The following is a 27,583-nucleotide window of genomic DNA, read 5'->3' on the forward strand; positions in this document are numbered from 1 at the left end:
CAGCGTCTGAAGTCAGTAGAGCACTTTATTTGATGCAGAAAGAAAGGCTGAACCCAAAGCTTACAGGGTCTCTTGTCTATTTCTCAAGATCCCAGCAAGATTGCCAGGTTCAGGGTCTATGGCCATGTTTTTGGCCCTTTGACCTTTCAAAATCCCTCCTTTTGTAGCTTGGAATTTTAATCTCTGTACATAGCATCACCTTAAACCTTTACCATTCCTGCTAGGGTGATGCTTTCTAAAATGTATCAGTTTTGTTCTGACTGACAGAGGTGACCAAGGCAGGTAGGAGGAGTGGGGTAAATCTCCTCACCAAGCAAGCTGCCATTTTGCCCATGATCCTGGGTCCTTGGCCTCCCTGAGGTTTCAGATTCTCCTCCACACACCCTGGCTCCATCTTGGGTACTGACAGCAAGGCAACCTGGGTGAAGAACAGAGGAGAGATGCCCAGCAGGGGCGAAGGGGGAGACACAGGTTCTCAGCTTGGGGGGCAATGAATGCCACACAGACCTTCCTCACAGAACTAACCACTGGCCAAAGTGTGTGGCTAGGTAAATCCTTCAGCCAAGTCCTACAATTAATCACCCGGTGGAGGGTTTTTCTTTACTTTCTGTGCTACCTGACTTTGTAGCGCCTGGACCAACACGTCTGACCACAATGCCACAACCACATGTAGTCTATCACCAGGAATATGAGTATTCATTCCTACAATACCTTTTTTACTTTTACAACATGCAGGGTCCTGCACTCTTGGGGCGAGCTAGTTAAGAGTTACTCTTACGTCTTTGCAACCGATGTGAGTTTGCTGTTTTTATCAGTGCAGCTTTGCCCCTCCTCCCAACAAGGACAGTTATAAAGCCAGAGGATAGAAGAACCAAATAGCAGAGCAGAGGACAGGGCCGTGGGCGGCCCAAGTCAGAGGATGACTGGCACAAAGGTAGAGCGACCCCGGGTAACCTCAGGACACAGCACAGCGGTCTAAAGAGGGCTCAGCAAACAACGGCTCGGAGGCCGAGTCCAGCGAACTGTCTCGGCACACCCGTTTGTGCACATGGTCTACCTCATGCTATAGGGGTCAAGTGGAGTAGCCATGACAGTGTGTGAGCTGTAAAGCCTAGAACAGAATATTTAGTGTCCAGTTTTTCATAGAAAAAGTTGGCTCGTGCCTGTTCCAGAGGTAAAGATATTCAAAGTTCTTTGATCCTGATAGAAGAATTCTACATTCTGACTTGATAGGAACACAACAGCACGTGGCCCACAGATTATGTGCGTCATTTCCCCACGATGCTGCTGAGGCATAGCAGCAACAACACACTGATTTTCACAAAGGTAAAAATTAGGCACCACTAAATCCAAAATCCTGTTTCCCTCTCATTTTAGAAACTGGATGGTGAAAAAGCAAGTATGAAATTTGCAGGTTTGCTTTGTTTCCTTCTGCTTATCATTTTTCAAACTGATTGTGGACAAAATGAAGAAACCCCCAGGAAGCAGCGGAGGAAGGCGTATTACAGGAGACTGAGGAAAAGCTCCGCGCCCGCCCACAGGTCTGGTGGGCAGCTGGGGATCCAGCAGGCCATGGTCACACCAGCAGCAACAGTGCCTGTGCTGACCTTGGATTACAGCACAGAGGAGAAGTCTGACTCTGACTCCTTTCCAAGTTTTCTTGGAGTAGAATCAAGTTATAATGTGTTGCCAGGTAAGAAACCAGTGAGAGAGGGGGAGAGAAAAAGAACCTCCAGGAAGAGAATTTTCCAAAAACATTTTTTCAAGTTATCATATATATTAATATATCATACTTAAAGTTATATTTTCAAGTTTATATGTATTAAGTATATTTTTTCAAGTTACTATAATATCCAATATTCTATTATATCTCTTGGTTTAGTCCACAAGTTTTGAAATAATTTAAAATTTCCTTTACAGAATGTAATTATAATACAAAACTACTGGAAAATAAAAAAAATAATTAGCTATCCCACAACTATATTTATAAAACCATAGTTGCTATTTTGGTTTATTAATTTCTAGTCTGTTTCCTATGCCATGTATTTCAAATAACTGGATTCATAATATAGAAAATTTACATATAAGGTTATAATCTTTTTCATTTATAATGACAGATCATCTGGGATATAGAAAAATTATTCAGATGATTCCTTGAACACATGGCTATTAACTATTTTCAACCACATTCTTTTCAACCAAAAGTGGCAGTAAGCCACTGAATTTAGTTTACGTAGAGAAACTACTGGGTAGGGCTGGGTGGTGAGGAGAGGGAGGTACGGAGGGAGCAAATGTGAGAGCCCATCTCAGGGTGGAGCGTGGGGACAGTGGCTCATCAAACAAAGGACAGGCATCACAAATGACACTAGGTCAGATGGAGAGCTTGTCCTCTGACATTCCAATCTAAGCAGGCTGTGTGATGGCCACCGTGGTGGACACACTGACCCATATGTCTGTGACCCTGCACGTAGAGAAATGGAAATACTTCAGAAACACTTCACAAGTATGGCACTGATGACGTGTGAGCTAGTGTTCAGTAACACAGGAACTCTAAAGAAAGGGTCAGCTGCAATGTCTGGCACTTCCCCATCTGCACACGGGTAAGGGTGAGACATGGGCTCATCACTGCTGCCCTTCCTGCTCTCTGTCCTCTGGCATCCGACGGACCCACACTGCTGTGTTTCTTCTGAATTTAGATATGGCCTATCATCTGCTTTGCTCAATGTAATGAGACACTTCTAGGGCTTGTGGGGGATTAGCAACCTCTGTCCCTCTGGTTTGGTCTTCAGGGTAGCCTGCCTGGAGATGCAGAAGCCCGCTGATTGTCTCTGAGACTGTCAGGAGCACAGCCCCTGTGTGCCCATGTTGGACATGTGGCACAGAGAAGCCATCACTGAGACTTGGGGTTCGTTGTTATACAACGACAGATAGAGTACTGGAGGTGCAGCTCAGAGTCAAGTTACCAGGAGGCCAGTCTCAGAGGCTGAGAGCAGAGCATGTGGAAGCTGCTCTGGGGTCACATCTCTGGCGTCTATCTACCCCGCGTGTGAATGCACACAGAATGCCACTCTAGTGTGACTCTGTCAGTTTGGCTTCACGCTGTGCTCACCGTCCTTCACAGGTGCTGGTGACCACACAAGGAATTGACGGTGCTCCTGCTTCTTTTCTAGGAAGGCAGGGTCACTGTCTGGTCAATGGGATGACCATGTACAACCGAGCTGTGTGGTCTCCTGAGCCGTGCACTACCTGCCTCTGCTTGAATGGAAGAGTGCTTTGTGATGAAACTGTGTGCCGCCCTCCGATGTGCCCCCAAACAGTTACCCCCGAAGGAGAGTGCTGCCCAGTCTGCTCTGACGCTGGTATAAGTATCTCGCCAAAACGCAGTATATCACATGTGACTTAGTCTTCAACTTCCACTGCTTATTTTGTTACTAACTTAAGTTTTAAATTATGGTAAACTAGTTATCAAGGTACTTAAAATACTTGCACAGTGATGATAAACATAGAAGTTATTCGGGAAAATGGATGGTAGGAGGCAGAAAAAAAAGATCTTGGCTTCATAGCTGCAGCTCTACCAGAATGAGTAAACTTGGACCAGACCACATTGTGCACTGACGCTCGCTTTAGAGAATGAGTGGCAGGATCTGCAGAGCCAACAGTCCCCAAGTGTCATGCGAGGGAAGAGCTCTGCTTAGCTCCTTAGGCGGAGTAGCTCCCTTAAGGCAACTTAGTGTGGGCACAGTTAAGACCAGGAAGACAGACAAGGAACTTCTGATGAACAAAGGCAGACGGAGTCTGCATCCAGAGAAGAAAGCCCAATGCCCCAGCCTACCTGCACTCATTACCACTTTGGGAATCTGAGAAAATGCAGGCATGTGGCCCTGGAGCAGTGCCTGTGTCTTGGGAGCACTGCTTCCTGCGGGAAGGTCATGCCACGGGGCCTGCTGAATGGTCACCGTCCCAGCTCTCACGGGGCTCATACCTGAGGGACAGCTGACTCTCGAGAGGGAGGCCTAGCCAGTGCCTTCTGAAAGGATTCACATGTGGCAAATAATGTGATGGGAAGGAACAGAGACACTTTCTCTTGTCTACAATCAAGGAAGACTGTTTTCCATGCACACAGGATAGTTTCAGGGTGGGTGTCCAGAACTGCCTCCTACCAGGAAGAACTTTAGAATATTTAGGAATGTAAGCATTTTGGCTTAAACTACCCATTATTTTACTAAGGTACTATGTCTTTTAAAAATGTTAGCAAATACACAGGCAAGATTCAGAAATTATCAGACATTTTTCAAAGGACTTGGAATAAAATGTTGTGGGTTTTTTTGGAAAAATAAACTTGGATATACAGGAAGGACTAAATGTTTCAATATGATAGCTTTAGCTTCCCTTCCCTAATTTTTTCCTATTTTCCCTTTGCATGTTCTGCCAGGGATGTGAAAAAATAACTCACTGACTTTATAATATATACTGGATTGAGATCTCAAGTAATTCCTTCAAATAGTACATTTTCTGAGTTCCTTTTCTGGGTGATTTAGGTATAGTATTAAATAAAAGCAGGGCAACGATTCAGGAAATCTGCCATCACTAGAGCTCACTTCTTCCAGAACTCTTTCTGCTAAATACCCACATGGGTGAAGGCCCGCTGCTGGCCGTTCTGCTTCTATCACCATGGGATGACGGGAAGCACTGCCATGCACGCCTCTGATTTAAAACCGCATCATTGGAATCCAGGAAGCCCCCTGTAAGGGTCAAGTAGTAAAAATTTAAGTAGAGAGTCTAGGAGGGAGAAAGGAGAGAACTTTCTATAATCCTGAATTTCAGAAGATGTTTTCAGGCCTATGGGGCTGACAGAAAATCAGACAAAAATAATTATAAATCTGCAAACAAAAGCCAGTTTCACTACCACAAACAAAATATGTTTCACTTTTTGATGTTTGATGGTGCAGATTCTTACATTATCAATAGCCCCAAGTAACTAAACAGTATCTATTATAAAGGTCATACCTCATCATATTGCAACCTCACATAGGACTGCTTACCATCCTGCGTCATGTGGCAATATTATTCCCTCTTTATTACCGGGTAGCAAGATATTTTAGTAAAAACAAATATTAAGGCCACGGGAAAAAACAAAAATTGCTTAAAATAAATCTTATAAGATAGAAATAAAAACTACTTTAAAAACTACTCGAGCAAAAATTCCAAAATGCATTCCACATTTAAATTGCACTCAAATACCTGGAGGGAATAATGTTTACTAAGCTCACCTCTACTGTGATTTTTCCTTTTACTAACGTTACACCTCGCCCCTGCTGTGTCCTCCCTGCACGGCCAGCAACCTACCGTGGTACAGCATTAAGTGATAGAAGTGAATTTTCTGGTGATTCTTCAGAACAAAGAGAACCTACCAACTTACCTCACAAGCAACTGCCACCCCGTCGGGTGGAAATGGACCAAGTGTTGCAAAAAGAGGAACTTCAGTTTGAAGAGGATGAAGAAGGAAGTAAAGAAGATGAAGATGGGGAGCAAAAGAAACAGATCCCTGGACCTGGAGAGCAGGGGAGACCTCTCAGTGAGGGGCGGAGCGGAGGAGAGGCAGAGGCGAGACCCCGAGCAGAGGGGAGGCGGGCCCATCCACAAAGACATCCAGCAAGGGAGGAGGAAGAGGAGGACGAGGAAGATGAGGAGGGGGGTGAGGGGGACGAGGAGGAGGAAGAGGAGGAGGAGAGAGAGGAGGAGGAGCTTGACGGCACCCTTAGAGGAGACGTGTTCAGGGGGCCCTCCAGACCCCTGGTCCCCCCTCCTCCCAGAGGCAGGCCGCCTCTGCCCAGCGGGTGCTCCCTGTCCTACAGGACCATCAGCTGCATCAGCGCCGGCCTCACACAGATACCACCGCTCACAGCACCAGAGATAACAAGCCTGGAGCTCTTCGGTAAGAGAAGTGGACGTCTGTTCTGTTTTGTGAAAGTAACTCTCCTTGCCCTGTGAAGGTCATACTTTAATTTCATAATATAAGTTGATCCCAAACAGACTAACTTCACAAGCTACAATTGTATACATAAACTTTGTAGAAGAAATAGCATGGCTCAGCATAAAGCAAATTTCTCCAAACCAAGTCATGATTTCCCACTAACTTTTTCCCTAAAGTCAGCTTTACTGAGGTATAACTGACATGCAGTAAAACTTATTTTTAGTGTGTTCTCTGAGCTCTGACAGATGCGCACAGTTGCATAAGCAGCCCACAGTCAGGATACAGAACCCTTCCGTCCCCTCGCCATGTTCCCTCGTGCCCCTCCTACCAGCCCTGGTCTCTGCTGAGGTGATGGGCCTTCAGGGTTTGGCTGTTCACGGTACGTTACCGAAGTGGGGTCCCACAGCATAGTCTTTTAGTTGGGCTTCTTTTGCTTACCACGATGCTGTGGAGGGCCATCCAGGGTGCTGTGGTCATCAGGAGCTGGCCCTCTACTCACCACCGAGTGGGATGTGCTCACGTGGATGGACCACAGGTGTCTGGTGAGCCCATCTGGGTCACTTCCACTTTGGGGTCACTATACATACAGTTCTAAAAATATCCATACACAGAGGTTTGTGTGGACCTAGTTTTCTGTTTTTTAAGGTGCACAGCCAGGAGTGGAAATGCTGAATGTCAGAGTAAACATGCGTTTAGCTCCATTGGAAAGTACCCCCCAGTTCCCAAAGGTGGCTGCGGCTTTTCTGCTGGACATGGTTCTGCATCCTGTCACTTGTCTTTCCCTCATTTTAGCCATTCTGGGGGTATGGAATGGTCCAGTCCTCCTCCTTGTGTTTTTATGGGGCTGCTGAAGGGGTTCTGAGTGGAGGAATGGCAGGACCAGGTGTGTGTGTGAGGCTGGCTCGTGGGGACCCTGGGTGTACATCCATCTGGAAGACAAGACCCACACCCCGGGACGCCCAGAAGACACAGGGATGGGAGAATCTGAATGGGGTTTCAGATGGGTCTCAGGGGCAATCAGAGAAATAAACTACCAGAGAAATAATAAATGAAAGACCTTATAAATACAGACTTGATAGACCAAGTCTGATGTCTTGGTTAAGGATGGCCGGTCTGTGCTAGGACACCACACTCAGATAACCCCCTAGGGAAATCGCTCATGCCCAGCAGCTCACAACCCAGCAATGTCCCCTCCGCCATAGCTGGTAAGAAAACCCATGAACAACAAATGACCCGTGCTCAGTCACACCACCCTGGTGCACTCAGTCACACCACATGGTTTCTCTAGTACTCACTGCTTCTGGTGAGCTTACGTTCTTAACCCAATGTGAAAACAAAATCCCATAAATTGAAAGCATATAAGAACTTGTACAGATTGAAGCACACAATCATAACACTAGATCTGGAGGCCACCTGTGCTCCTGGTTTAGAGAAGGAAATTTCAGAAAGGTAAGGGATAGGACAGGATTTCTGGCTCAGGATCTAGGACATGTCCATGGGAAAATCAGTTTCTATTTAAGGTTCCAGACATAAAGCTCTGTTATAAAATGCATAATGCTAACAGAATTGTCCAGAGAACCCCACTCGAGCTGTTTTCACAGCAGATTCACCTAAAACAGGATGGCCACGAGCACAACGAGCCCTTTGAGTGGAGGTTCTGGCCCCAGGCTGAGGTTCTCTGCACTTGCAGCTGCTTATCCAGATGCTGTCAGCATACGAGCACTGCTTTCTCCTCCGGCGAGAGCTCCCTTGCTATTTATGTCCGTTCATGAACACACGTATGTGCCCACGTATGCATGGGGGTCTAAACCGCAGCTGCTGTGTTTTCTAGGCAATGCCATCACCAGCGTTCCCGACGGAGCCTTCAACGGACTGCCGAATTTGGAAAGGCTCGATCTGAGCAAAAACAACATCACCTCCCCAGGCATCGGCGCAAAAGCATTCAAGGTAAATACACAGTGTGGGTGAGGAGGCTTTGGACCAGTCTGTGCTGGCGGCAGGGCAGGGAGCGAAAGGAACACGGCTTCACTGTAGTAGCTTCCTCCTAAGTCAAGAAAGTTTCCTTTCTGACATTCCTAAACTCTTCAGGTCCTACCTTGATTCCAGTCTGTTGTTTTATGTGATTCTAGCTGGTTTTTCAAGGCTTTACCCTTAGAGCACCTACCATAGCGAAATGACGAAACCAATGTTTTGGACTTATGGAGCAGTTTCTCCCCAAGCAGCTAAAAACATGTTGAAATATGGTCTCTTAGTACATGAGGTATTTCCAGGAATAAAGGAGAGCTTATCTGGAAACTCTATTAACATTTTTAGGCCAGAAAGTGCTTCGTTATTTTGTGCCAAGGGCAAGACCTGATGAACATGTGAGCAGGAGTGGTTCAAGCAGACGCAGATGAAAATTAGCACAGGGAATGGTGGGGGAAAGGTGAGGGCGAGAGAGGCAACAAACAGCATGGACTAAGCCTCTGCAAGACTTGGGTGTGACTAAAATATTTTCTAAAAAGCAGAAAAGAAGAGAGGATCAAGGAGTTTCAGAGAAGCCAACATACAAGCAAAAAAGGAGGGGGTCTGCAGACAAACGTGTGCCCTTTTAAGAAGCCTGGTTAAACCTACGACATCCCACTAGGCCAAACGCCATCCCCTTTATGAGTCTTCCTACAAATCCCTGCGCTCGTGTCCCGTTCAAGTCGCAGACATGTTCTTGTCATACAACAGCTGGGAATCACACATTTCCTGTATTTGATCAGAAAGACATACAGGAGAGTGTCTCTTTTTCTTGTTTTGAGATCCTCTGTCCCATTCCCAAACTGCTCAAGTCTGACGGAGTGCCCTGAGGCGGCCCCCCACTGCGGGGACTAGGGCGGACCAGCACACAGCTGCAAACACGGCACAGGCTGTGTGGCTGCCGCAAAGGGACAGCTGCTGGTCTTTGCAGCACGCCATTCTGAAGCACTTACCCCATGATCAGTGCCCTTTTATGGCTGTTCCTACTAGTCTAACTACACACTGAGCTGTACAAGTCCATGGTGGCTGATTTCATTGCCAGTATCCCCCAACAGATTCCACTTACTGCACAATCTAACGTTGTGTCTACTGCTGAGAAGGTGGAAACCCAAGATCTAGCAAAATCAGAGCGGTCCAGCAGTGACAGGGGTTTTCTCTTGCTCACGAAAGCCGTGGGTCAGAAACGGGGGAGTGGCAGCTTCCATGGGCCCGAGGCAGAACAGGCAGGTTCGTAAGGCGAGTTGCGACTGCACTCTGCCCTCTGAAGGACTGTATGTCTGTGACCGTGGGAAAAGGTAATCCTGACATTTGCTTTTCAAGCTTCTGAAGAAGTTAATGCGCCTGAATATGGATGGAAACAATCTGGCAGAGATTCCTTCAGAATTACCATCTGCATTAGAAGAACTTAAAATCAATGAGAACAACCTGCAGGCTATCAATGAAGAAAGCTTATCAGGTACTTAACTTCCAGCTCCTGGGTGTCCTGTTCTAGGCTGTCTTCTGTGGCTGTGCGGGGACTTTATCGGCACTACGGCCGTAGGGAAAGATGGTGAGTTTCTTAGGCCACCTTACCATTTAAGTTCATGACATTTATTTTCTCCTTTTGTGGTTGACTCTGGACCAAAATGAACAACTGAAGTTGTCACACTGTGAACTCGGCACAAAACACACAGCACGTTAGCTTTTCCCAAACGCTAGCCAGGGTCTGTGGTGGGATCACGTGCAAAGACAGCTAGTGTTGCCTTCCACCTTTCCAGCAGTCTAGCAGCGCCTGAGGTACGGGTTCCAACACCTTCGACTTATTGGAAAGATTTTAACGTTAACGTTGATAACCCAAGCCTAAGAAGGAATAAAACCATTTCACTATTTCTTTTCACTCCCAAAAAACTTCATAAAACAAAACACTTCTGGTGATGGGAAAAAACACAATAATACCAAGAATTGCCAAGTCTGAAAATTACAGTTATGGAAATACTCTATTTCCAGATGGACTGCAGGGTACACATGAAAAACATCAGTAAACACAAATGGTGATGGGCTTTGTCATATGGAAAAGACATTAGAAAGTACAATTTTTAACTGCCAGGTGAAGCAGGGCCGGAGGAACATGTAGATCAGCGCCCTGATGGGCTGAGTGTGAACCACACGTGAGGTCACCTCTGGCTGCATTCTCAAGAGGACATGTTACAAAACAGAAGCCCCTCCTTGGAAGGTGTGCACACAGGATCCTGGCAGCTGCTTCTCCACACACTCCCTCCCCTCCTGTCCCCAAAGTCCAAGCACCATGGAGGCCTCAGCCCCAAGGAGGGGCTCAAGTCACCGTGCCCAGAGAGCCTCCACCCTCTGTGCTAAGCCCACCGCCTGGATTGGCGAGCGGCTGGCAGCAGGCAGGGTGTGCTCGTGTGCAGCTGCCACCACTGCTGGGAATCTGCCCTTTCAGGACTGGAGCCCCCGGCTTGACCGTCAGGGGCCTGCTGCTCTCCCATGTGCTGCTGTGGCAGGTCTCGCATGGCCCTTCACGTTACAGACAGTTCCGGGTAAGAGGGGAGAAGGGATGCTCCAGGGAGAGAAACAGCATGTGCAAAGGTGTGCGGAGACGGGAGCATCCAGATGCCACGGGTGTGCTTGTAGCAGGCCCCCACTCTGGACACTTTGGGACCGTGCTCCCCCATGTCCACAATCTGCCACCGTTGCTCCCATGTTCCCCACCTTGGGAAAGATTTCTTACCAGCTTCCTGCGTATAAACTCGTTCTACTGCATCTAACCCTGCAATCTTCTCTAGCTCCGCCCTGTCCCCCGTCACAGGAGCACACATCCTGTGTTTCCTACACAGATGATGTATACAGAAACCAGAAAGTACCTGTGTGCGCCATGTCTCTCTCTCATGGGGTCAACACGGGCCTTTAGTCTACCTTTATTATCGGTTTCTGACGAGAAAACTTCCATTACATTCTAAAACCTCAACTATATACAGATAAATATGCTGGATTCTTAGTATCTTTGGTTTTGGAAATCAAAGAAGATACGAGAAAATGTGACCACTTCTCTGCTTATTGCCTGGGCTCCCTACTTCCTTTCAGCCCTTTAACGCTAAAACAGCTGCCAGGTTTGTGTTTTGTCATGCTGTCCCTGCCCAGGGTGCCTCGCTGCCTGGAGAGGAATGCCAGACCTTACTATCTGGTATATGAAGGGCTCGCACCCCTCCAGCAGATGGTCCACCCAAAGCAGGCCTTGCTCCTACCACTGAGCACAACCATATGGGTTTTTACCTGTTCGTGTTCACCTGGCTGCCTCGGCCTCCCATTTCTACCCACGTCTTCCTGTCCTTGGGAGCCCAGCCCCACCCACACGTCCACACCACCCCTGTGGTCCTCTGCACCTGTGATCTGCATCCCTCATGGTCCTGTCTCTTGCTCATGCTTGGACTATGTCTTATTTCTCTAATGTGCCGTACAGAGCATTCAGAGCAATGCCCGTGACTTGAGTTGAAGATGAAAACATTCCTATTCTAGAAAATTGGCCACGGAACAAACTCCAAAGTTACACCCTGCCTGTCTGACTCAGATGCCTCTGGGTATCGTCACTGCTGCGCTGTCCATGCTCCTGTAGGATTCCAAATGATCTGGGTCATACCACTCCTGAGGCCAGCAGAAACGATGCAGGAAAGCTTGTTTGCATAAAGGCCTTTCTTGGTAGCTCAGTCTCAGTGTGTGGAGAATTCTTGATCATTCTCCTTTCCAAACATCCATTTGGCTGCACTATCTGCCAGGAAGTAAACAAGTGTGATGGGAATTCATTGCTGTAACTCCCTTGTTCAGAGGCTGACATTTGCCAGGCAGAGTGCTCTCACACTCCCCCAGCACCCCCAATTACGCTGCCATGCCATAAGCACATCCACATCTTCACAAAGGCTTTAAGTGACCTCCACAATCCTATCTTCTACTTCTACTGTGTCCTGAGTCCCCGCTTGGCCGCCACTACCCCTGTGGGGGGCCCCACTCAGCTTTTGTTCCTTAGACACCCTACAGCTCAGTGACTTCTCTGCAGGCGCACCTCCCCCCGGACCATGCACCCAGCTTCCAGTCCTGGTTGAGCTGAGCATCTAGGGTGTGCAGAGCACTTACAGGAAGGCTCTGCATGGGGAATACCAAGAAAGCAGCAACATTCACCCTTCAAACAAACTGAACATTTCACAAGATGTTTTGAAAGATAAAGAAACTCCATGGTTCTCTGGTTTTCCTAATATTCTGAAAATTGTATTTTATTTTTTATAGACCTAAATCAATTGGTCACCTTAGAGCTGGAAGGAAACAATCTCAGTGAAAGCAGTGTGAGTCCCCTGGCTTTCAAATCTTTGAAGAGCCTATCCTACCTGCGTCTTGGAAGAAATAAATTCAGAATTATACCACAGGGCCTTCCTGCTTCTATCGAGGTACCTGTATCTTTCTAACAATGTTTTACATTTTTAGTACCGTACACTTCAATAAGACAAACAGTATTATTCGAAAAGATTGTTGTGATGTAGAGTCCGTTTTGGTGCCATACACTCTGCTATAATTTGAGCACAGCTGTTTCTTCAAACAATACAAAATTATGAGTCAAAATTGTAATTACTAGTGGAGGCCTTTGATAAAGTGGCAGTTGGTTTTACTGACAGCTCTTGGGGAGAGAACAGGGAAGATGAGCTGAGAATTTAAACAAAAACTACAACCTGCAAGATAGCTTCCCAGCTCTGCCCAGCCCCCACCGAGGCCACGCACTGCCCTTCCCGCCCAGGACCCAGGAGTGTGGCCTTTCTCGCTGCAGCAAGGAACATACGTCACACACTCTGGGGCCCTCACTGCCCAGCGCATGCCTGACTTCCAGCCCTGAGAGCAGAGGTCTGGCAGACCCAGCTGGGCCCGGGCTGACTGCTCCGAACTGTGTCCCCCCCCCCCCCCCCACGCAGGATTACTCAGCAGGAAGGCAGGAAGGAGCTTCCCACAGCTGTGGACCTGCTGTGCCAGCAGAGCTGGGCCACAGCACCTCTTCTCCTCATCCTCCTATCTGCTCATTAACGTATCAGTTTAGAATTTATCCAAATTGTAAAAATACTGGGCTTTATGTCCAAATCTCTTGGATTCTAAAGAAATACGGATTCCATACCCTACCCCAGACATCCTCAACTAGGTTCTTTGGAGGGTGGGGTCAGAAATTTGTAATTTTTAAAATTAAGACTTTAATACCTAATGTACGCACATAGTAAAATACACACAAGCTGAACAGAATGGAAGAGCAGCATGTCTGATCTGGGTTTTCTCTGTAGACGGCCCCTCTCACTGCTATGGGGGGCAGTGTCCATGCAGATGCATGTGCTTCCCAGATGCAGAGTCTACGGTATGGATGAGTGTGTTTTAACTGTAGTAACTTTAAAAAGCTCACAAGTGATTTTAATATGCAACCACGTTTGGGAACCACTGATTTGGTTCACCTCTAAATATGTATGAAGTTAAAAGCAAAAAGCTAAAAATTGCTTTACTCCTATCTAATAAACACCAAAATTAAGTGAAAAGAAGGGAAAATTACTAGGAATAGAAAGTTACATTGAAGACACATACCAATGTCTACTTCCGAGCTTCTTAAGTGAAAAACTTCTACTAATGTCAAATGAATGAACTTAAAGGCAGCTCACTGTTGAAAACAATAGCTCTAGCAAACTTTACCCCAATGTTAAATGAGGGTTCTTAATTAACTATAATACAAGCAAGTCTAAAACCCTGACAGGCAGCACAGAGTGGTGAGAAGTAGCATGCCCTAGAGCTGGGAGGAGGGTCGGGGAGAGACACGTGTCTCCTGGGCAACCTCTCTCCAGGCCCGAGTGTCTCCACTACTGAACAGGGATGATAATTTCTACCAATTTTCTAGGGTTTTGAAACCCAAATGAGGTGATTTACATGGATAAGTTTTGTAAATTAGAGAACTTTATGCAGTTATTATCATATGCTATATTATGCAACATTTTACAATTAAAAATTTAATTTTATTCCATGACCATGAAAGAAGGTATATTTTATTTCACTAATTAGGACCACTTACAACAATGAATTCACTTGGAAGAGCAGCAGAAGACTCTCCAGATAATACTAATGAGAATAGTCCACAGTACCATTTCCATCTCTGTGAAGCTGAATATATGTACCAACCAACAAAGAAAAATAGCTTTTTCTCTTACTTATAGGAATTATACCTAGAAAATAACCAAATTGAAGAAATAACTGAGATCTGTTTCAACCACACCAGAAAGATCAATGTCATTGTGCTAAGTTATAATAAAATTGAGGAAAGCAGGATTGCTCCTCTAGCCTGGATAAATCAAGAGTGAGTAGACACTGCTCTTTGCCTTTCTGAGACAGTTTCTTCCTTCGGCCACTACTGCCCAAGGTCCGAATGTGGGGACATGAGCTTAGTGATGGCACTGCTCCTTCGCGAGCCGGCCCCACCCCAGAACCCGGCTATTTGCTTGGAGCTCGTATTGTGGATGGTGTTGGGATGACCAAGGTCACTGCTGCCGTGCACACCCTGCCGTGAACCCAAGCGGTGAGGGACCTGAGGTCTGTCCACCTCACAGGTGGCTGTGTAGTAGAAGGAAGGCCATCCCTGCCCCCTCCAACCCCACCCTGCCATGGGACCAGCAGGCTCCCCTGTCCTACGCCACACTGTCCTCATTCCTCCAAACCATTTCTCTATCTCAGGTCTTATAGAACAGACCTAACGGTGCTTGGCCTGACCGGGAAGGTTGGAGGTGGGGCCCATCCTCCTGGCAAGGATGCAGGGTGGGAGTCTTGCCTGTCAGAAGGGGCAGGGTGGGCTATGTGGTGAGGGCACGAGGGATCTGGGTGAGAGAGAAGGAAGAGGCATCTTTCCGGCACAGGAGAGAGGGATGAAAGGGTGTGGAGGGCCAGCCAGGCCCAGCAGGATGTGGTGGTGGGAGGGCGACTCGGAAGCCACAAGGGACGCTCAGAACACAAGCCCCGCACGCCAGGCCATCAGGGCCGGTGTGGAGCAAGAATGCAGACTCCACACCACCACCACATCCTTGCTGGCACCAGGGGCGATTTCAGGGAGAGGCAGCTTGATAACAGCTAGGACTTCGTTTCCAATGCACGTTTGACCTTAGAGACAGTGGTTCTTTCTGAACCCGGCCCTCCTTGTAGTCGAGTGGGAGCCGTGGGGCAGCGCCCAGGAAAGAGCAGGAGCCTCGCAGCTGGATGGGGCAGGCACCGCACAGCCACCCGCAGTGGCCGTGGCAGGACCACGGCCGAGCGTCCCGACCGGCCCTGTCAGCCCGGAGCTGACGGTCCCTGCCTCACACTGCGCCCTGCTCCTTCTCCTTCGCTGCAGAAATCTGGAGTCCATCGACCTGTCCCACAACAAGCTCTACCACGTTCCCTCCTACCTGCCCAAGTCCCTGCTGCACCTTGTGCTCCTCGGGAACCAGATTGAGCGCATCCCCGGCTACGTGTTTGGCCACATGGAGCCGGGCCTGGAGTACCTGTACCTGTCATTTAACAGACTCTCGGACGACGGTGTGGACCGCGTCTCCTTCTATGGGGCGTATCATTCTCTGAGAGAGCTGTTTCTGGATCACAATGACTTAAAATCTATACCACCTGGGATACAGGAAATGAAAGCACTACATTTTCTGAGGCTGAACAACAACAAGATACGGTAAATTTTGGCTTTTTCGAGTATCTATTTGAATTGTTGTGGCTGACAGAGCATATGATTAAACAACCATGACATGATGTCTGGGATTTACTTCTAAGGGGAAAAAGAACAAGAGGTCACATTAAACAGGACTGGCAGATGTCTGCAGGTATACGAGGATTCATCATAGCTTTTCTCTACGTGTATCTATGTTTGCAAACTTTCACAGTAAACCCCCTTTGCATACTACTGGGAACCCAGGAAGTCGATGATTATGCTGCTTCTACCTCCATGTGTAATTTTAAAAACTCTAATCTGTAGAGAATAAAACCTAAATATACACTAGAATTGAAACTGATTCTATCTAGATTTTTTTCTGAAGGTAAAATTCTGAATATAATTATTGAGACTCAGCTTCTCTCACTTCTGGGGACAGTTTCCTGTCTGCCTAGAGAGCATTAAGTTCTCAAGGATTAATCTGGAACATGTTGGTGGCAGTGTGGTCATAGGCCAATCCCCGAGGTGGGCTCCTGTCCCTGAGGAGTAAACCCCTTCCTCTTCTCTCTACAATCCAAACACAATTTCCTAAAAAACAAAGGGGAAGAATCACGGGTATATATGCAACTCATGAATCACTGAACACTGCATCAAAAACTAATGAAATACTACACAGTGGCTAACTGAACATAATAAAAAGAGAAAGAGTCACGGGTGTCCAACAGTGCAGGGAGAGAGGCGGGAGTGGGGAAGGCTTTGTAACATTCGGTAAAAAGCTGCTTGGCGAAGTACATCATAGGCTGTGGTTGGCTTCCTACTTACTGCACAGGGACGCACACGCCTGTCCCACTTCTGCTGGGATTCAGGTGGTCACAGTCTGGAATCTCCTTTAATCCCTTTCTCCTCCCCTCTGAACCAATGGCAGATTGAGTGCTACTTGAAACTCTTTATTTCCTGAGGGGCAACAAAATAGTGCCTCACTATTTTTGTTACCCTTTACACATCCGTTAGCAGGAATTCCTTTGTAAAGGATATTTTTTTTATCCTGTATCAGTTAGGGTCACTTTGTTATTACTCTGAAAGGTAAGACAAATGCCTAGTTTCTTTCCTTTAAATGTCCAATCAGACCAAGAAGCTGGCTACAAAGATCTAACCATGTGAACTGATGGATATTAACTAAACTTAATGTAATGATGATCATTTTGCAATATATACAAATATCAAATCATGTCATATACCTTAAACTAATATCATGTTGTAGGTTAATGCTATCTCTATAAAACTGGAAAAAATGATACATGTGTATTAGGGATGAAAGGAAAAGGACTATACAATATAGTAAAATGTAAACAGAGGCTGTTTCAGGAAAAAATTTGGTGCCTAACTGTTTCTGTTTTATTATTTTGTTTTTGGCTTTTTCTGGACAGTCAATTTTAACTTATCGGTTTTTGTATTTGGAATGTTTTAATCAAGTATAACTATTGTTCTTAAACCCCACTCCTCATGGGTGGTAGCCCTCTGTGGGTCCTGGGCGGTGCACTTCTCTGCCCCTACTGTGCACCTGTGACAGCCTTCTTTCAGAGTCCCCACGTCTCCTTCATGGCAGCAGCATTCACATCACACGCCCCAGACTGGGGACCAGGCATGTTCCCTTCTAAAGTGGTGTTAGTTTCGTGGCCTTGCAGTGAATTGCCAGGAAATACGTATTTTTAAAGAAAACAGGACTTCATATTGATGGTCCCAATTCTAATTTAACCATACAGAGTATTCTTTGTTTTAAATTTGTTTATCTCAGACTAGGAATCTAGGTTCCCAGTAACTAATTATCTTACAATATACAAATAATAGTTTCAAAGTAAGAATGCCATTATCACAACAACAAAAGTACTGAATGAAGTACATGGTGTTTTAGGGAACTCTCTATTTGTCTTTAAAATATGATCCTTGAGGACATGTGGCAGAAGTATAGTGGTTTTAGAACTCTGTGACAACATGTCAATGACCTGACACTCTGATAAGGGTTTTAGCTGGTTTTTGGTTTGTAGGAAATGCTATTTCCTATTTAATATTATTTTGACTATGTTAAATGTTTATAAAATTCCAAAGTCAAAACTGTAACAAGGTATATGAAGTCTTTCTTCTTTGCAGGTCCCATATGCGATACTCCATCATTTCCCACAGGTTAATTCTTTTAAAATTAGTTGGTAGTATCCCCCGTATTTCTTTTTGCAAATATAAGCATACGTGCACACATTCATATTCCCCACCCATCCCACAAGAATTATGACACAGAAAGATTTTTTCTCTCTCTCTCATTATTTTTTTTTTTTTTACTCAGTATGTCCTATCACTCTTTACCAATATACAGAGAATTTCCTTAGTCTTTTTACAACTGACCAGTATTCCATTATGTGGATATTTTATTTAACCAGTTCCTTAGACACCTACTAGTTGCCCATCTTTTACTACTACAAACAATCCATAATGCATAACTTTGTTTGGATGGCATTTTATATTTTTCTGACCTAACTCTGGGTGAGGTTCCTAGCTGAGTGAAAGGAGATGCTGCCTGGTCCCTGGTTCTGGTCCCTCCCTCCAGGGACGGGGGTCCCGCACAGCCCCAGGACCAGACCACGTTAATGAGCTTATGAAGGTTTCTGTGTGAGGCAACCCTTGTCAGTGGTGCTGGTGTGGCAGGATACTTGGAGTTTGCGTTTCTCTTGTCATTAATGAAACTAAGCCCCTCTTCATGTTCCCATGTCATTTCTTTTTTTCTTCAGTGAACTTGGTCAGCCAGGCAGTTCCCTCTCTTCTTTTTCTGCCTGGGTTTTTAAGAAGGCTTTGTACATTAGCCCCATTATTGCAAAAAAAAATTCTCCTAGTTTGTCATGTCTCTTAACTTTGCATTTTTAAAAGATCTATAGTCGATTTATTAATCTTTCCTTTTAGTGTTTCTCATTTTTGAGTCAAGGGAGATTTTTTTTTCTGTTCCCAGGTTATACTTTATTCTACTCCTATGGCTTTATTTTTCACATCTTTGACATATTTGAAATATTTCCTAGTGTATAAGAAAAATACTCAATTTTATTTTAGGAACCAAAACATTTTAAAACAGAAGTTACAATTTAACTCCTGCTGACTTGTATCATCTATTTTTCCTCAGGAATATTCTTCCAGAACAAATTTGCAACGCTGAAGAAGATGGTGATTCAACCCTGGAGCATCTTCATCTTGAAAACAATTTTATTAAAACAAGAGAAATATCATCCTATGCATTTTCGTGCATAAGATCATACTCAAGTATAGTTCTTAAACCACAAAATATCAAGTAATTCCAGGTTTTTGTTCACCACTTCTAATCTGTCCTCTTACATCTGTGGCGCAGCATATGTCATTGATAAGTGAGACCCCACCTGACTTGCCACCCCACAGAGAAACAACCAAAACAGACCCCACGTTTCCTTCTCCAGCACTTTTAGTGAAAGTTTCAGCTTCACACTCCAGTAAAGAAGTCCTCTCCACCCAAGCTTCCTTATAGAACAGGATGTTATTCACTGTTCACTTAGACTGGGAAAATCTGGAGCAAAATAAGTAATGACCTTTACAACTGGCCTGAGTATTGCTATTAGCTGGAACCCTCAAAGTCCCTTTAAAAATCATTTGTGTTATGGTTCAAGAGCAAGAAGTGTATGACAGGAAAAAATAATAGCTGGAATTTATGAATTAGTGTTCTGTTAGTTATCCTACTGTTAAAACAATAATTATTCATTTTCTACAATAATTTCTATGCTACAATTATTGTATAATATACTTAATAATTTGCTTTGCTCTAATCCTTCTAATAATCACACATGTGAAATTAAAACACTACTGTCACGTAATTTCCTGGTTTTGAGAATTGTAGTATGTTTACATACTGGTTTTTAACATTAGAGGAAGCTGGGAGGAAGGTATATGTAAATTCCACACTATTTTTGAAACTTTTCTGCAAGTCTAAAATTTGTGTCAGTCTAAAAAAGTTTAAGAATATGCTCATTATTCTTTATTCAAGATCAAAAGATTTTATGGAAAGTAGTGGAGTTTGTTTAAAAGATACTAATTGTTCTTGCTACAACCTTATAAATATAAACCTAAACACGAATTTTGAAAATTTTTGCTCCATTGGTCATTGTTAGCACCTACCTTCTTTGCCCTAACGTGCTCACAAGTATCCTTTTATTCAGTTCAATTTAACATAAAGCTCTTAGCATTTACTATGTACTAGAACCTACCAAAACCAGATGGTATTAAAGTTTTCATTATGTAATGATCTTTTGTCATTATTTCTAGACTAATTTATAAAGGACACATATAGGAACTGTGTTGACTTCTCTTGCTGCTCTCAGTTTTGTGTCTGCAAAACACGAGACTAGGAGCTTATACTCAGGTCACTCTAACTTTTCAAACTTCAGTGACCCCATCTTGCAATAGCTGTCTCCCCACCCGAGGGAGCTCCCAGCCTGACTTCACAGAGAACCAGAGAGCCGTGAGAAACATCTGCAAAGTGTGGCAGGCAGGTGCATGCACTTATCACCGACCTTCCAGATCAAGGTACTAGCCACCAGCATAGTCACCAAAGCTAGTTCCTGAGCAACTTCCCAAGATGTGAGTTTGATTTTATACCACTTGAACTAATTCTGCTTATTTATTATTTTTTAAAGATTTATCTATTTATTCAAGAGCCTGAGAGTGAGTGCATGGGGTGGGGGGCAAAGGGAGAAAATCTCAAGCAAACTCCCTGCTAAGTTGCAGAGCTCGATCTCACGACCCTGCCATCACGACCAGAGCTGAAACTGAGTCGGACACTCAACTGACTGGGCCACCCAGGCAGCCCTTATTATTATTATTTTTTTAATTTTATTTTTAAGTTATTTCCACACTCAGTGTGGGGCTTGAACTCACAACCCTGAGATCAATAGTCACACGCTCATGGACTGAGCCAGCCAGGCACGCCAAGCTAATTATATTTTTAAACCCTTCCTTCTAAGCATCCTCTTGTAATAGCTAGGATTTTGATACTGTAACATGAACAATAACAATATGATGACGGCTGTTAGAATCAGGGCAGGTGGCTAAGAGCAGAAGCAGAATCTTATGGAACAAAAAGTTGAGACTTACAACCAGTTAAGAAAAGTAGGAGCATAATTAATTTAAACTGGCCAACTTGAACATAAGAGACAATTAAAACAAGAAGATACAGTCACTCATCCCTTTAACAAGAACCCTTCCATTATACTTCCTGCTGTGTGAATATAAACGCACTGACATAATCATTTAAGGAACTAGGCAGCAAAGTGTAAGGTGAGTCAACAGAGTTTGCATGCTGGGACAATGCTGATGGATACTGAGCCATTTCTTCATCTGATTTGAACCTGTGTTCCAGATGCTGTTGTAGAGAGAGACAGGGATGAACAGAACTGACGAAGTCTCTGCTCTCTGGGAACACACAGTGTGGTAGGGAAAAGAAGCAGGGTATCAGAGAGACAGTCACATCAAGGCCAACCAAATGCAACAAAGTCAGCAGAACAAGGTGGTGAGGTGGTGAAGCTGGGGTCCTTCACTCCCAGATCCTGGGTCTCGGGACTGTGCGAGCCCCATCACCCACACTGAGGTGCTGCCTCCAAAGCAGCTGTGGAGTGACCCCAGGTCCTGGTGTACATGAAGACCCCACTGTGCAACTGGGATACCCTGACAAGAACAGAATCTCTAGGAAGGCTGGAAATCAGAGTGACTGAAGGAAGAATTGCTCCTAAGTTGGAAGACACTTTTATTTCTGATTTTATAACTTAAAATATAAAATATGTCTAGCATTGAACTTGTTCAGCTTTGAAATTTCATCATGTCCTGTACAGGAAGTTTTAATTCCATTTTAAAAAAGTGATAAATGTCTTTATAGCAAATATTCTTCATGATAAAAGGTTAAAAACAAACAGATGTTCTGCTTGGCTTCAGAAATATGCTGGAATTATGAGCACACATGTACACTAAGAAAGTTCTGGTATAGCTATGACCAAAAATATTAATGGTGTGTTATCTTTGCACACACATACAAAGAATGCTAACTATATATAATGCTAACTATATACATACTAAATATAGTAAAAACTATATTTTTACTTTTCAGATATGGCTTAAGATTATTACAAAAAAGCACTAAAGATATGACATGGTCAAAGACACATAAAGCCTGGAATTATAAGGAAGTAACTACACCAGGAATCAGGGCTGGCTGCCCACCTTGGTCTCCAGTTATTTGTTTATAGCCATTTTCCTTGTCGGGGATCACTCCATTCAATTATAAAACAATGTATCTGGAACAGACCAGGGGTCTTCAAGGGGTCTGTGGTGCCCTGGGCTGGAAGTGTCCCTGAAGAAGTACGCACACTCCCCTTCAGACAGAGCAACTCTGCTACCTCCAGAAAGATGAGCTGCGCCTGCCCGCCCTCGCTTTTTCTTAGAACCAATGGACAGGTGCTATCTGAATCACATACCGAACTTAAAGATTTACAAAGAACATGCACCTAAGTCCCTGGTCCTTCCCTAACCCTCGGTCCAGCTCCCTTCACTGCTACAACAACACATGGCTGGAGAGCCTTGGTATGAGCATGGACTACAGCCCACCTGGACATGGCCAGCCTCCCCGCGCTCTGGGCAAGGTAAGGGAGTCTAATTGGAGCGTCTGCTCCTTTGCAGCTCCACCACAGCGGGGTGGGTCTGCTGCCCTCTGACCTGACCCCGGAAAGCAGGTGGCTGGGGAGCACAGAATTAGATGCTGCAGCAAGGGTTGGTAGGAGCCACTTGGGAGCAACATGGGGCATGTGGCTGAGCCAGGACTTACTCTGAAGTCCAAAAAGCAGAAAGTCTAGACACCTGAGTGGGTGCCGGGCACCTGGTGCTGTGGGTGCTGCCAACAGAGGTGAGCAAGATCCAACGGCCTGTCCGTGGGCTTGCACTTCCACTGACTCCACACATCACCCAGGGAGTCAGCCTCACCAAGTGAATTACTTTTTAGAGATGACCGCTTTTATTAACATACAAAAAAACAAAAACAAAAAAAAATCATTTTTTGTAGTGTCTTTGTCTGGCTTTGGTATCAGGGTAATGCTGGCCTCACGGAAACGAATTTGGAAGTTTTCCTTCCTCTTTTATTTTTGTGGAATAGTGTGAGAAGAACAGGTATTAGCTTTCTTTAAATGTTGGGTAGAATTCACCTGTGAAGCCATCTGGTCCTGGGCTTTTGTTTGTTGTTGGGAGTTTTTTGATTAGTGATTCAGTGTCTTTGATGGTTACAGGTGTATTCAAATTTTCTGTTTCTTCCTGATTCAGCTTTGCAAGCTTATAGGTTTCTAGGAGTTTATCCATTTCTTCAGGATTGTCCAATTTGTTGGCAAATAATTTTCCATAATATTCTCTTATAATCCTTTATATTTCTGTGCTGTCCGTTATTATGTCTCCTCTCTCATTTCTGATTTGAGTCCTGTCTCTTTTTTTCTTGATGAGCCTGGTTAAAGGTTTATCAATTTTGTTTACTTTTTCAAAAACCAAATGCTGGTTTCATTTATCTGTTCTATTGCTTTTTAAAATCTATTTCACTTGTTTCTGCTTTAATCTTTATTATTTCTTTCCTTCTACTGGTTTGGGGTTTTGTTCTTCTTTTTCTAGCTCCTTTTGGTGTAAGGTTAGGTTGTTTGAGATTTTTCTTGCTTCTTGCCTGTATTGCTCTAAATTTCCCTCTTAGAACAGCTTTTGCTGAATCCAGTGATTTCGGACCATTGTGTTTTCGTTTTTCTCCATGTACTTCATTTATTTATTTATTTATTAAGATTTTGTTTATTTATTTGACACGGAGAGAGAGAGCACAAGCAGTGAGAGTGGCAGGCAGAGGAAGAGAGAGAAGCAGGCTCTCCGACAAGCACGGAGCCTGATGTGGAACTCAGTCCCAGGACTCTGGGATCATGACCTGAGCCAAAGGCAGCTGCTTAATGGACTGAGACACCCGGGTGTTCCATGAGTTCCTCTTTCATTTCTTGGTTGACCCACTCGTACTTTAGCAGCATGTTATTTAGTCTCCATGTATTTGTCTTCTTTTTAGACTTTTTCTTACGATTGATTTCTCTTTTCATAGCGTTGTGATCAGAAAAGATACATGATATGATTTCGATCTTTTTGAATTTATTGAGACTTGTTCTGTGACCTAGCATGTGCCCTATTCTGGAGAATGCTCCATGTGCACTTGAAAAGAATATGTATTCTGCTGGTTTGGGATGGAATGTCCTGAATATATCTGTTCGGTCCATCTGCTCAAATGTATTGTTCACAGCCACTGTTTCTGTGTTGATTTGGGTCTGGATGATCTGTCCCATTAATGTAAGTGGGGTATTAAGGTCCCCTACTATTATTAGAAAATTCCATAATAAAATCTCTGATGGGGGTGCTTTGGTGGCGCAGTGGGTTAAGTCACTGCCTTTGGCTCAGGTCATGATCTCAGGGTCCTGGGACTGAGCCCCGCGTTGGGCTCTCTGCTCACTGGGAAGCCTGCTTCCCCCTCTCTCTCTGCCTGCCTCTCTGCCTACTTACTTGTGATCTCTCTCTTGCTCTGTCAAATAAATAAATAAAAATCTTTAAAATCTCTGATGAACAGAGATGCAAAAATCCTCAAAATAACATCTAAATCCAAAAATATATTAAAAAAATAATTCACCATGATCAAGTGGGATTTAATCCAGGGATGCAAGGGTGCTTCAATATTTGCAAATCAATCAATGTGATACATTGCGTCAATTAGAGAAAGCAAAAAAATCATATGATCACCTCAATAGATGCAGAAAATGCATCTGACAACACACAACAACAATTTATGATTTTTATAAAACCCTCAACAGGGGCACCTGGGTGGCTCAGTACATTAAGCTGTCTGCCTTCAGCTCAGGTCATGGTTCCAGGGTCCTGGGACTGAGCCCCACATTGGGCTCCCTGCTCTGTGTGGAGTCTGCTTCTTCCTCTCCCTCTGCCCTTCCCCCTGGTTGTGCTCTCCTATCAAATAAATAAAATCTTAAAAAAAAAAAAAAAAAAAAGACTCTCAACAAAATAGGTTTAGAAGGAACATACCTCAACCTAGTAAGACCTAATATATGAAAAACCCACAGCAAACACCATACTCAATGGGGAAAAACTAAGAGCTGTCCCTCTAAGATCAAGAATCAGACAAGGATGTTCAATCTTACTACTTTTATTCAACATAGTACTGGAAGTACTAGCCATGGCAATCTGACAATCTTACTACTTTTATTCAACATAGTACTGGAAGTACTAGCCATGGCAATCTGACAAGAAAAAGGAATAGAAGGTATCCAAATTGGTGAGGAAGAAGTAAAACTTGCACTATTTGGAGATGACATGATACTACATATAGAAAACCCTAAAGATTCAAATGCAAAACTACTACAACTGATAAATGAATTCAGTAAAGTCACAGGGTATAAAATTAATATACGGTAATCTGTTGCATTCCTATACACTAATAATAAAGCAACAGAAAGAGAATTTAAGAAAACAATCTCATTTACAATTAATTGCACCCCAAATAAAATATCTAGCAATAAACTTAACCAAAGAAGTGAAAAACCTGTACTCCAAATCTATAAAACACTGATGAAAGAAACTGAAGACAACATAAACAAGTGGAAGGAGAGTCCATGTCCATGGCTTGGAAGAACAATATTGTTAAAATGTCATACTACCTAAAGCGATCTACAGATTCAATACAACCCCTACCAAAATACCAACAGCATTATTCATAGAACTAGAATAATTCTAAAATTTGTCTGGAACCCCAGAAGACCCTGAACTGTTAAAGCCATCTTGGGAAGGAACAAAGCTGGAAGTATCACAATCCCAGATTTCAAGATACACTGCAAAGCTACAGGAATCAAAACAGAAAGAAACACATTGAGGGGCGCCTAGGTGGTTCAGTGTCTGACTCTTGGTTTCTGTTCAGGTCATGATCTCAGGGTTGTGAGATCGAGCCCTGTGTCAGACTCTGTGCTGGGCATGGAGCCTGCTTGGGGTTCTCTTTCTCGCTCTCCCATGCACTTGCATTCTCTCTCTCACTCAGAAAGGAAAAGAGAAGAGAAGAGAAAGGAGGAAGGAAAGAAGGAAGGAAGGAAGGAAGGAAGGAAGGAAGGAAGGAAGGAAGGAAGGAAGGAAGGAAGATGTTGATCAACAGAACAGAATACAGAGCCCATCTATAAATCCATCCTCATTATGGTCAATTAATCTACAAGGAGACAAGAATATACAATGAGGAAAAGAGACTCTCTTCAACAAATGGTGTTGAGAAAACTGGACAGTTACATAAAAAAGAATGAAACCAGACTACTTTCTTATCTCATACATAAAAATAAACACAAAATGGATTGAAAACCTAAATGTGAGACCTGAAACCATAAAACTCCTAGAAGAAAACACAGGCAGTAATTTCTCTAACATCCATCAAAACATTTTTCTGGCTAGGTCTCCTGAGGCAAGGGAAATGAAAGCAAAACTAAATTACTGGTACTACACCAAAATAAAAAGCTTTTGCACAAGAAAGGTAACCATCAATGAAACAAAAAGACAACCTACTGAATAGGAGAAGATATTTGCAAGTGATTTATCTGATATCTAAAATATAAAAAGAACTTACACAACCTAATACCCCCCAAACAAGTAATGTGATTGTAATGGGCACAAGATCTTGAAGAGACATTTTTCTAAAGAAGACATCCAGCTGGCCAACAGACATCTGAAAGGATGCTCAACATTACTAGTCATCAGTGAAATGCAAATCAAAATCACAATGAGATACCACCTCACACCTGGCAGAATGGCTAAAATCAAGAAAACCAGAAGTCACAAGTGTTACTGAGGCTGTGGAGAAAAAGGAACCCTTGTGCACTGTTGGTAGGAATGTGAATTGGTGCAGCCACTATGGAAAAAAGTATGGAGGTACCTAAAAAATTAAAAATAGAACTACCATATGATCCGATAATTTTACTGTTGGGTATTTACGCTACGAAAATGAAAACACTAATTTGAAGAGATATATGCACCCCTATCTTTATTGCAGCATTATTTATAATAGCCACGACATGGACGCAGGCCCCATGTCCAACAGATGAATGAATAAAGAAGGTGTGGTGTATATACCCAATGGTGTATTACTCAGCTACAGAAAGAACGAAATCCTGGCATTTGCAACATAGACTTACAAGTGTAATGCTAGGTGAAATATGTCCAACTAAGACAAATACCAAATGATTTCACTCATATGTAGAATTTAAGAAACAAAGAATGAAAGAAAACAGAGATGAAAAAACCCCAGCCTCTTAAATACAGAGAACAAACTGGTTGCCAGAGGGGAGGTGGGTGAGAGGGAGGGGTGGAACAGGTGAAGGGGCTTAAGGTACGTTTATCGGGATGAGCAGTGAGTAATGTGCAGAATGTTGAATCAGTATATTGTACACTTAAAGCTAATATTTCATGTTAATTATACTTGAATTAAAAAAAAAATGACAAAACTACCCACAGCGCTAGTTTAAATGTACCTCTGCACAATGTCCTCTGGTACAAACACATGGACCCTTCTAGGAGCAGCAAGGTCAGTATGATTAGCCCATTCGCACATAATGTGATTATTCCAATAACCTTTCAATAGTATGTAATATAAACCTTTAAATTCATTGTTGGCAGCGGGCGGGTGGGGGGCACCTGGGTGGCTCAGTCGGTTAAGCATCCAACTCTTGATTTCAGCTCAGGTCATGATCTTAGGGTCGTGAGATTGAGTCCGTGGCAGGCTCCGTGCTCAGAAGGGAGTCTTCTCGGACATTCTCTCCCTGACCCTG

The 27,583-nt window shown here is 44.0% G+C and overlaps 2 protein-coding genes across 4 annotated transcripts in view; one reads left to right on the forward strand and one right to left on the reverse strand.

The window, feature by feature from the left end:
* Positions 1 to 19,968, forward strand: part of ECM2 (extracellular matrix protein 2) — a 33,108-nt gene extending 13,140 nt beyond the window's left edge. Inside the window, exons 2-10 of one of the 2 annotated variants that reach the window (XM_082694306.1) lie at positions 1,378 to 1,693; positions 3,171 to 3,359; positions 5,396 to 5,935; positions 7,806 to 7,921; positions 9,299 to 9,434; positions 12,254 to 12,411; positions 14,197 to 14,336; positions 15,360 to 15,686; positions 18,826 to 19,968. In XM_082694306.1, coding sequence (XP_082550432.1) covers positions 1,402 to 1,693; positions 3,171 to 3,359; positions 5,396 to 5,935; positions 7,806 to 7,921; positions 9,299 to 9,434; positions 12,254 to 12,411; positions 14,197 to 14,336; positions 15,360 to 15,686; positions 18,826 to 18,994 — 2,067 coding nt within the window. In that variant the 5' untranslated portion in view covers positions 1,378 to 1,401 and the 3' untranslated portion in view covers positions 18,995 to 19,968. Of the gene's footprint in view, positions 1 to 1,377; positions 1,694 to 3,170; positions 3,360 to 5,338; positions 5,936 to 7,805; positions 7,922 to 9,298; positions 9,435 to 12,253; positions 12,412 to 14,196; positions 14,337 to 15,359; positions 15,687 to 18,825 lie in introns of both variants that reach the window. The other variant, XM_082694305.1, reaches the window with a different exon arrangement.
* Positions 1 to 27,583, reverse strand: part of CENPP (centromere protein P) — a 227,334-nt gene that overhangs the window by 54,346 nt on the left and 145,405 nt on the right. Inside the window, exon 6 of one of the 2 annotated variants that reach the window (XM_082694325.1) lies at positions 311 to 418. The exons of the other annotated variant lie outside the window; for it this stretch is intronic. Coding sequence (XP_082550451.1) covers positions 311 to 418 — 108 coding nt within the window. The remainder of the gene's footprint in view (positions 1 to 310; positions 419 to 27,583) is intronic. 2 annotated transcript variants of the gene reach the window in all.

This window comes from Mustela nivalis (assembly GCF_964662115.1).
Source record: "Mustela nivalis genome assembly, chromosome: 13".
Classification (NCBI taxonomy): domain Eukaryota; kingdom Metazoa; phylum Chordata; class Mammalia; order Carnivora; family Mustelidae; genus Mustela; species Mustela nivalis.